The sequence below is a fragment of the Dipteris shenzhenensis genome, chromosome 25, assembly GCF_047967505.1.
Source record: "Dipteris shenzhenensis isolate YYH24624 ecotype China chromosome 25, Dip_SZ_1.0, whole genome shotgun sequence".
NCBI lineage: Eukaryota > Viridiplantae > Streptophyta > Polypodiopsida > Gleicheniales > Dipteridaceae > Dipteris > Dipteris shenzhenensis.
In genome coordinates, this window is record NC_141620.1 from 33,343,889 (window position 1) to 33,355,183 (window position 11,295).

An 11,295-nucleotide genomic window follows, 5' to 3' on the forward strand; every position below is an offset into this window, starting at 1 on the left:
ACTAGCCATGTCACTATCGATATGTTCATTAAAAAAACGGTGTGTCAGAATTATCGATGGTGTTTGTATTAATATATTCAATGGAGCAGTCAATAATATAGTCCTTGGTATTGTGTGTCAATATAAGATGTGGTAATTTGCATCTATTCCAACGGTAATAATTTACTCACTCAACCCTTGACCTCACTTAAAAGGGAAACATTATCTGACAATTCCAGTAGGATTATAATAGAGCTTTAGATTTAGATGTGCCTTTCAAGGACAAGGGATGAAAAGGGAAGCTAACACTTCACCATTTCAAAAGGAGTAGATAATGTCACGAAAGCGATGCATCTGATTAGACGGGAGGGTAAGGCAGATGCGCAAGCTACCAAAGGCATCTTTGGGAGGGCTAGGGAGGATATAAGTGAGTCCCTCGGAGGTGATATAAGGAGGGCCAACATAGATGGGTTGACCGTAACCAAAGTTTGCATCATAAAGGGGTAAACGTGCCCAACTAACAACTCCAAGATTAGGGGCCTTGAAAGTATGTGCCCCACGCACCAAAGCCTTGAGATCAGGTTGGACTTGTAGATAGTCCACCGCAGACTGTAGGTACTCATCGTCCATGCGCACTAGCATGTCGCGCACTTGTTGAACGATAGTGGCGAGTGAGCCAGCGAGTAGCTCTCCAGAAATCATTGTCGAACTCATCGAGAAGATGGCATTGCCGCAATAACCCTTGGGTAGCGGTGGTTGGAAGCGAGAGCGACCATCGACGATTGCGTAGAGCTTGGTGGGCTGCTTTTCTGACAAAGCACGTGCAGTGCAGACGCAGCGCCACATGTGTGCCGCCAAGACCTCATACGTGGTAGGGGCAGGGAAGTCCTCGTGAGAGGCCACCTTCTTAAGCGCCTCCTGTTGCTCTTTAGTGAACACATACATCTCTGTTATGAGATCATCAACCTTCTTAGGATCATCACTCTCTTGTTTCAATAACTGAGGCGGTGTGTGATACTCCACATGCTCAAACCTCGGCTTCGGTGGATCCCTTGCTCTCAGCAGCGTCCTGTCTATGAATGGCTTAACCTCCACCTCCTTTCCCCTGGCCACATCTGCCCATGACTTCATAAAATGTAGCCCAGACATTCCGTCGGCCAGTTGATGCTGCACTCCCACTCCTAATGACACCCCTCCGCACTTGAAAAATGTAATCTGCAACGAAACAAAGGAAGTGCAGGAGGTAATGTATCCATAAACTGGAATATACCTACCGAAGCGGCAATCAGAACCTTTGTCTAGCAGTGAGAAAACTTTATTAAAACACCAACGTTTGATTGCAAACGTTGCAAAGCAGTAAGCAATAAGAATGTTATCACTTCAGTCGAAAGTCCCAGAAGCCGTATAATGTCAAGCTCGCAGGGATGCGTAAAACAATTCATTCTCCCAAACAATGTAACGCTAAAGCAGCTAGCACGCAACAGCACGTATTAAACAGTATATCAGCTCACTTGTCACCATACTAGAGACACTTAGAATTACTTGCCGTATTGCGAAGGTTTACCTGAGCAATCAGAAGCGGAAAACTGCTCATGTCCATGCCATCGATGTTGGGAATCAACTCCTTCATCTTCAGATTGGGAGTAAAATCCCCAAAATCGCTCATGAATGCATCCGCGGCTGCTTCCACAAACAGAACCCCTTCGCCGTTACAATCGATATCAATCCTTCCATCGTGGGTTGGTTTCAGTCGTCCAGCAAAGGGATAGAAAGGGACCAGAGTCCTTGCCAACGCCTCCTGGAGGTGAGCGAACGAGAAAAAGTCTGGGCATCCGTCTGGCTCGTAAAAGTAAAGACTAGGCGTATGTATACGAGAAGCAACGATGTCAATGTTAGAGTTCCACAGAACTCGACGGAGTGTGGGAGAAGCAGGGCGCACGAAAGCCGACTGTCTGATCTTTATCATCTTTGATCAACCGAGAGAAAGAGAGAGAAATGCGCTTGCTTGGTTATATGGTCTTTCTTCCTACCTTGTGGTGTAAAACACAACAGCGCTACAACAAGACAATGAAGCGCTTGATGATTCTCATTCTAATGAAGATGGAACTGCGTGTCACAATTACTTGAATTGCGAAGAACAAACCACGGTGCTAATTAGTCACGCTTTTCATAATGTTTGGCTTGGGCCGTAAATCAAATTATTTATTCTTGTACGAAGTTCACGGTACTAATTAGTCACGCTTTTCAGAATGTTTGGCTTGGGCCGTAAATCAAACCATTTATTCTTGTACGAAGCTGATTTGACAACCAGGTGCATTTGTCGACGCTGTTCTTCCGAAGCCAATTTGTCAACCGGGTGCATTTGTCGACGCTTTTCTTAGTTTCTTGTTTTGCGCCGTTGTGATCATGTTATGCTTGTAATTTGGCAACCATATATGGACCACATTGTCGGTGCAATGCTTTATTTATTTTTAACTCAATGCCGAATGTTTCGCTTGGGCCGTAAATCAAATTATTTATTCTTGTACGAAGTTCACGGTACTAATTAGTCACGCTTTTCAGAATGTTTGGCTTGGGCCGTAAATCAAACTATTTATCTTGTACGAAGCTGATTTGACAACCACGTGCATTTGTCGGGTGCATTTGTCGACGCTTTTCTTAGTTTCCGCTTTCTCTTCCCTTTCCTCTTCTCTTCCCCTTCCCCTTCTTCATTCACATGGAATCACATTGACACAATCCCGTAGGCACTTGCATGACTCAAATGATAGGCTCATGCTCTCAAAGATCTCACAAGGAGTGTTTTGGGAGTGGATTCTTCATCAGCATTCTTGCAAGATCCCTATAACACATGGAGTCACCATTGGCTGTACATTTTTGGCATCATAGCCGCGGAGTTAGAGGTATGCTTTTGTATTGCATAAGCCTTCTTCCATTAACCACCCATTTCAAAATGCTTCCTAGCTTAACTAGAAGTGTCGTTAGTGGAGAATAGGATTGGTTTGAGTGGAAAAAGAGTGAGTTTGGAGTAGTGACAGAAAGACCTTTCATTTTTGTTTGTAGACCATTTTTGATGCATTGAAGCTTGTTTTGGATTGTTTTTTGTTGTCAAGTCATAGGAATATTTATTTTGAGTGATTGCTAAGATGTGTGCATTGTCAAATCTCACTAAAAATAGTAAGGGATGAAGTTTCAATCAGATTTGAAAGTGGTGTGTGTGTGTTGGAAAGCACCCATTTGGCATTTTTAAGTTGTTGTTTTTTGTTGTTTTTTATTTTATTAGGTAGATTAGGTAGGAGAGCACACCGCAATGCTCACAAACCTTGCACAAAAACTCACAAATCTACAAGAATCACCAAAAACCAATCATCAACATAGCCAGACTATGTGTCACCGCATTAAGCTTAACGTAGTTGCTTCATTATAAAGTAGCATTAGGAAAAAAGGGAGCTCATTTTGGGGCCTTTTAGGGTTTGGGGAAAATGTCTCTTAGCCCAATGAGGAGAAGGCCAATGTAACATGGAAATTTCACCTATAAAAGGCAAAAATATGAAAAAAATATTACTTTTTCTTACTACAAGCATTCGGCATTAATGAGAAGATTTTTTTTTAATTCTTTTGCGGTTTTCATGTCCCTATAAAGAGATTTGGTTCCAAAATTGAAACAAAGCTCCATTTTGAAACCTTCCCTCTTGGTGACCCAAAACAACCATCCACTTTCTCTTGTTCTCAGGCAACAAGCATTCCTCTACTTTCACCCCATGAGCCATTCCATTCTCTCTTCGACAAGCATTCCTGCTTGCATTAATGTTGTTGTGATGCTCTTAAACTTTCAAGACAGTAAGCTCCTTTTACCTTTCATTCACTTGTTCTGAGTTTTGTTCTTTTTTTTTAAAGACGTTGATTAGTTTGGGCAAAATACTTCAGAGTAATAAAGTATAAAGTCTCACTATTTTGTTGTGTGTTTCTTTGACTTCGCAGGTATTAGAGCTAGGATTTCATATGACAACCAAAAACTACGGTCGTGCCACTAGGTGTTGAGATATCGAGCTCCACTCGAGATATGCCAGGGTGACCGTTGTGTACTTATGTCACCGACTTGTTAGCTGGAGATGCGGTTGGTACACCGCCCACGAATAATAGCTGGATGACAGCTATCCTTATCTACACTAGTTCGTGGCTCAGTTAGTATGCCACCTTAGTTAGTTGAGTTTGGTTTTGAGACCCACATATAGGGTTCTTCTATTTCTTTGTATTAGAGTTCTTTTGGCTTTCACAACTAAGAAGAGGAAAACTGTTTTCAGCCTCCACCTTTGTGTGTATTCCCCCAATTGTTTATGTGAGAAAGCCGCAAGTGAGACTCCTTCCCTCTCTCCCACTATCTTCACATGGTATCAGAGCCTTGTTCGTGGTAAGGAGCTCAAGAAAGCAAGCCAAGTTCGTGGTGTCCTGGTAAGAGGACCAGTGTTGCTTTCCTATTTCGAGTTTGGGAGCAAATCTCTGCAGGTAGCACAGCCAGAAGTGCAAGAGTGCACTGTCTCAGATTGAGACGCCCTTCGCGGTGTGGCGAGAGCGCAGTATATGCTGCGGGACTAGGCGAAGCCCCCAGTGACGTTAATTTTCTGATTCGAGGTCATTTCGGGGCCCGTTTTGGAGACGGAAGTTCTCCGCAGGCACTCAGAAAAAGGCCCTGTTTTTGCTGTGCGACCACTGTTCTGCGGGTCGATGAAAAGTTGCCGCAGAAATTGCATCGTATGCCTTTGTGCAGAGATATTGGGAGTTGCAGATTCATGCTTGTTGCCTATTGATGCAAAATCGTCACTAGGAAGTGACTGTGTGGTGAAATACCACTTTCGTCAGTTTTGCAGTTCTGCCCGTGTGAGGCAAAAGCTGTGTTTTTTGCACTGACAGAATATTTTGCAGTGTTCTGTAATGGCATCTGATTCTCTTTCACAGATTGTCACTGAAAAGCTTGACAAGAACAACTTCCAGGCATGGAAGTTTAGAATGACGAATTTCTTGATGGGAAAAGGCTATTGGGAGTTCATTACAGGAAATGAAGAAGAACCTGTTCTTCCTAATGTTCCCAGTCAACAGGAAATGCAGGCATTCAAAGGATGGCATGAGAGAGCCAGGAAAGTTATGTACTGGCTGTCTATCAGTATTTCGGACTCCATGATTGTGCATATTCAGGATGCAAATACGCCAAAGGAGGCATGGGATACTTTGGCAAAAATGTATAGCACAAATACGCAAGCCAGGAAAATGCAACTCAAACAGGAGTTGCACAATGTGCAGAGAGAAAATTTGAGCATAAATGACTACCACATGAAAGTGAAGAAAATTGCAGATGCACTTGCTTCCATTGGGTCACCAGTGGATGATGACGATTTGGTCTCTGTGACCTTGAATGGTCTAGGAAAGGATTATGCACAGTTCCGGACATCCATTGCCGTCCGTGAAAAATTTCCTGATTTTGAGGAGTTGATTGCTCTTCTAATTTCGGAAGAGCAGAGAAATGGTGGTGCATCTTCTTCAGCAGGAACTTCAAAAGAAACTGTCTTCTACTCAAATGCTGGCAGAGGTAGAGGCAGAGGTAGAGGAGGCCGATCTGCAGGCCGTGGTAGAAATCAGAATATGCAGCAAATGCAAGAAAACCAGTCCTATGCAGGAGGACGTGGTAACTCTAGAGGCAGGGGGAGCCAAAGAGGCCGTGGTGGATGGCAGAGAGGCCAAAATGCAAACAGCAATATTGAATGCTACTATTGTGGCAAAATGGGTCATATGGCTAAGGACTGCTATAAAAAGCAGAATGACATTATGAATGGAAAATTGCAGCAAGGCAATTATGCATCCTCTAGTAGACAGGGTGATGACAGAAATGAGCATTTGTTTATGGTGCAGCATATGACAAATTCTGTAACAAGTGCAGAAGAAAGCAATGATGTGTGGTATGTTGACTCGGGTGCATCAAACCACATGACAGGTCATGCTGAATGGATGCAAGATGCAAGGAAAATGGAAAAACCAGGATTTGTGGAGACTGGTGATGATACTGCACATCCTATTGTGCAGATTGGCAAAATTCCTTTGTCTATGCAGGATGGGAAAAAGAAATACTTGTCTGATGTATTTCATGTCCCGAACATCACCAAGAACCTGGTTTCTGTTGGTCAGATGGTTGAGTAGGGCTTGCAGGTCAGATTTAATCCTCATGGATGCTTTGTTGAGGATATGAAAAATAATGGTCGCTTGATAGCAAAAGGAAAGAAGAAGGGCAGGATGTTTACGTTGGATGCGGACATGCCTGAATTGAGTGCAGCAATGTTTGCACATGGGACCGGTGTAGTTGCAGATATTGATATCTGGCACAAACGCATTGGTCATGCTAATATACAGCGACTTAAATCAATGCAAGCCCAAAATATTGTTGCAGGATTGCCTAAATTCAAGGTTGTAGAAATGCACAAGGTTTGTGAAGCCTGTGAATTTGGGAAACAGGCAAGGAAACCTTTTCCTAGGCATGTTCAAGAGAGTAAAAAGCCATTGGAATTAATCCACTCTGATGTGTGGACTACAAAACTGCATCTATTGGAGGCTGTCACTATTTTGTCACATTTATTGATGACTTCAGCAGAAAACTGTGGGTGTATTTTATGAAAAAGAAAAGTGAAGTGTTTGGGCACTTCAAAGCTTTCAAAGCTATGGTTGAAAAAGAAACAGGCCTGCAAATAAAATGCCTGAGGTCAGATGGAGGGGGAGAGTACCTCTCAAATGAGTTTGCAAGGTTCTTGCAAGAGCATGGTATAAAGCAGCAATATTCATGCAGTCATACCCCACAGCAAAATGGAATTGCAGAAAGGAAAAACAGGCATATTGGAGAGGTATCTCAGGCTATGCTAAATGAAAAAGATCTACCAGATTATTATTGGGCTGAAGCAGTTGCTACAGCAGTCTATATAATGAACAGGACTCCCACTACAGCAATAGCAATACATGGCATGACGCCAGAGGAGATGTATACTGGTAGGAAACCAGATATTTCTCATTTGAAGATTTTTGGTTGCATTGCCTATGTCCATGTGCCAGATGAGTTGAGGTCCAAGTTGGATCCAAAGGCTGAGAAGTGTGTCTTTATTGGTTATTCTCTGCAGCAGAAAGGGTATAGATGCTATAACCCTTCTACACGTAAGTTCACAGTGAGCAGAGATGTTGTTTTTGATGAGATGAGCAGCTGGTATAAACCAGTAAATGTGATGATTGATGTAGATGCACAAAATGGTAATGCTGCACAAAATTCACAGTAGCAATCACAAAATATCAGTGGACCTGCAGTGTCCTCTAGCAGTGGTTCACATACTTCACCATGGATAGGTAGATTGAGATCAGGAGAATCTCCTCAAAGCAATGCAGATAGTGGTACACAGGTATCACGAAAAGGAAAAGAGAAGGTAGATCAGCCCATGTTTGATGTGAATGCAGGTCACTCTTGTGTGGATGGTGAATCCAGTGGCTCAGAACAGAGCATTGATGATGAGTTGGGTATTCCTTCTATTGTTACACCTGGAGTAAGGAAGACCAGGGATGTTTTGAGAGCACCTGGAAGTGAGCCTATTTTGCGCAGGTCTACTAGGGTTAGGTATCCTGTGGATAGGCTGAAATATGATGGATTTACAGCCATTCACTATGCCTATATGGTCAAAGTGATACAGGAACCAGAACCCACTTCTTTTGAGCAAGCCATGGGAAATGAAAAATGGGAGAAAGCCATGGATGAAGAAATGGATGCCTTGGATGCTAATGCTACATGGGAATTGGTGCCTTTGCCTAAAGGCAAGAATGCAATTGGCTGTAAGTGGGTTTATAAGATCAAGCACAATGCAGATGGTTCTGTGAATAGATACAAGGCAAGATTAGTTGTCAAGGGGTATGCACAGACATATGGCATTGATTATGAAGAAACTTTCAGCCCGGTTGCAAGGATGGCAACTGTAAGAGCAGCCATTGCTATGGCTGCATCAAAGGGATGGTCTTTACATCAGATGGATGTAAAGAATGCCTTCTTGCATGGTGATTTGCAAGAAGAGGTCTTTATGGAGCAGCCAGCAGGTTATGTTCATGCTACTCATCCTGAGTTTGTTTGCAGGTTGAAGAAAGCCTTGTATGGCTTGAAGCAAGCACCTAGAGCATGGTCTGACAAGATAGGACAGTATCTTGTCACTATTGGCTTTCATATTTCCAAGGCAGATTTCTCACTCTATGTGAGAAAAACAGAGAAAGGGATTATGCTGCTGGTCATTTATGTTGATGATTTGATCATCGCAGGTGATAGTGATGAAGATATCCTTCATGTGAAAATGCTATTGAGGCAGAAGTTTGAGATGAAGGATTTGGGAGAGCTGCGTTATTTCTTGGGCATTGAGGTGATTAGATCACCAAGTGGGATACAGCTCTTGCAAAGGCAGTATGGATTGGACATGCTGTCCAAATATGGGATGACAGGTTGTAAGCCTATTTCAGTTCCTTTGGAGCAGAATGTGAAGCTGAGCACAGATGCAGGTGAGCTTCTGGAAGACCCTACTATGTACAGACACATAGTAGGAAGTTTGATTTACACGACTATTACCAGGCCAGATTTGAGCTATGCTGTTGGGTTGGTAAGTCAGTTTATGCAGGCTCCAAGGAAACTGCATTTGGATGCGGCTAGACGCATATTCAGGTATGTGAAGTCCACATTGCAGTATGGACTATTTTATGAGGCTGGGGTTCAGATACAGTTGCATGGATACACTGATGCTGATTGGGCTGGTAGTATTTCTGATAGACGATCTACCAGTGGATATGTGTTCTCTTTTGGGAGTGCTGCAATCACTTGGAGCAGCAAGAAACAGCCTACAGTTGCCTTGTCGAGCACAGAGGCTGAGTACAGGGGTGCAGCAATGGCTGCATGTGAGGTAGCTTGGTTGCATAAGCTACTCTATGATATGCATCAGTTTACAGATGGGCCGGTTGTCATTTATTGTGACAACATGAGCAGTATACACTTGGCAAAGAACCCAGTCTTTCATGCTAGAACAAAGCACATTGAGGTGCATTATCACTATGTGCGGGAGAAGGTTTTACTAGGTCTTATTGATCTAGTTTATGTCAGCACAGAGGATCAGGTAGCTGACATATTCACGAAAGCATTGGGCGCAGAGAAGTTGCGCAAGTTCAGAGACCTGCTTGGTGTGCAGGATTTGGGATTGAGCTCGAGGGGGAGTGTTGAGATATCGAGCTCCACTCGAGATATGCCAGGGTGACCGTTGTGTACTTATGTCACCGACTTGTTAGCTGGAGATGCGGTTGGTACACCGCCCACGAATAATAGTTGGATGACAGCTGTCCTTATCTACACTAGTTCGTGGCTCAGTTAGTATGCCACCTTAGTTAGTTGAGTTTGGTTTTGAGACCCACATATAGGGTTCTTCTATTTCTTTGTATTAGAGTTCTTTTGGCTTTCACAACTAAGAAGAGGAAAACTGTTTTCAGCCTCCACCTTTGTGTGTATTCCCCCAATTGTTTATGTGAGAAAGTCGCAAGTGAGACTCCTTCCCTCTCTCCCACTATCTTCACACTAGGAAATAGTATGTCACTCTACTTGGCGCAGATGTGGATGCACAAAGTATCTCTTTGCCATGAAGACCTGCCTCACTAATCTCATGTGTAGAAGTTTCCAATACTATGACCATGGAAAGTAGCAAATAAAAGAATAGTACTGGCAAAAGGAGCATGGGTGCTAGTGCAACTCAACAAGAGGAGAAAGCAACATGATATCAACTAACACTTTTTTGGCTTCTTGGAAGGGTAGAGTGAAAGATTTCAGAGTAAAAAAAGAAGGCACAAAATGCATAAGAGAGGTTCGGATACATGTCTAAATGCATTGAGAACTTGTATTGCGAGATTATCCTTATCTTCTTCCACACCATAGACCCAATTGTAAGTGTATTTGTATAATGAAATAGTTGAAACAAAAGAACTTTTATTTTCTATGACATACCGTATCTTTGTTTTGGTTCAAATATATCACTCATCATACGAAGAGTGGCAACCAATGGAGTGCATATTGGGATTCTTTGATGCTTTACATGGTGCTATTGGGGAGCTATAGTAAAAGGTAGAAAATCAACAAAGCTGGTTGAATTAGATATATATTTTATGATCGCTTTTATCAATTGATGGAAAATGCTCACTCATACGGTGTATTGAAAAAGCAATCATACAAAGCCAAACTATTTTCAAAAGTACAGCTTTCCCTGAAACCAAATATTGCTACCCGAATAGTTAAAATCAACGTTTTTGTGCCACTTACAGTTTTTGTAGAACTTTGTCAAGATTACCCAATTAAAGTTTGTAGGTCAATGTTGACTTTCACAACAAAAGTATATGATGAAATTCCAATTCCAAAATTTTTGGATAATGGTTGGGATAGGATGGTGGCCAACAATGTGTACTGTGAGGTTGCTCATAACTCCATCAACATTAAGTACATGATTTCCTCGAAAAACTTTATCTTCTCTTTTTACTATAAACACAGCAGGATGATAGGCACAAAACTTGTGGCAATGGACCAAGATGAGAATTCTTCGGGTACAATAATTGAAATAAATGTTATTGAGAATGACAACCTTCTAACATCCATCTCACTGGGAAAATGTTGCACGCTCTCTCAGTTATGCAATGACATTATTATGGAGACTAAGAATAATATCCGCAAAGAATTTTCATTCATTTTGAACAATAAGAAAGTAAGTTGTTTTCCATCCTATGTTCCTCCTAAATCTATTCTCTTTACATTTGCATGATACATTCATCTATCAATTCTAAAGTTATGATATTGCTCAAATTTTATTTTGGCAGACACTTCAAAGGAGCAAAAACAAAATTCAATGCAAGGACATTGTAAATAGAACAATTGAGATAATTTAAATCTATTGACTCCAGGTATTACTTGCAATCCAAAAAAAAAAAGTTGACATGTGATGTATTAATACAAAATCAGTACAAGTATCATGTGTTTTTCTATTGTTGCTCAAAATCTTTCCCTGGACTTTTGTGCAGTGGAGACTCCTTCTAAGTAGCTTCTTTAGCTTTTGAGAAGAGTTGTCTTTAGCTTCTTCCACATGCTAGTCAGGCGTCTATTGCTGTACATCCTCTTGATGCCTTGACTCCTCCATGGGCTTTACATCGGCATGCTACAATCGGACTACCTCCTCGTGCATCGGATCGGGCTCATGTTGCTTTCATGTCTCTACCTCCTCGTGCATGCTCGGGCTTCTT

The 11,295-nt window shown here is 42.1% G+C and overlaps 1 protein-coding gene across 1 annotated transcript; it reads right to left on the reverse strand.

Moving 5' to 3' along the window:
• Positions 1 to 297: 297 nt before the first annotated feature.
• Positions 298 to 1,945, reverse strand: LOC147885775 (shikimate O-hydroxycinnamoyltransferase-like). Its single transcript, XM_087396215.1, has 2 exons — positions 1,544 to 1,945; positions 298 to 1,194 (listed from the first exon to the last, which is right to left on the reverse strand). Exons 1-2 carry the CDS (start codon positions 1,943 to 1,945, stop codon positions 298 to 300), a joined length of 1,299 nt encoding a protein of 432 aa, XP_087252341.1.
• Between the last annotated feature and the right edge of the window lie 9,350 nt (positions 1,946 to 11,295).

Bases quoted from the DNA above. Each gene is read 5' to 3' on its own strand.
- LOC147885775 (XM_087396215.1), bottom strand. From the start codon at position 1,945: ATGATAAAGATCAGACAGTCGGCTTTCGTGCGCCCTGCTTCTCCCACA. The intron at 1,195-1,543 runs GTAAACCTTCGC...GTTTCGTTGCAG, and splicing joins TTCCGCTTCTGATTGCTCAG to ATTACATTTTTCAAGTGCGG.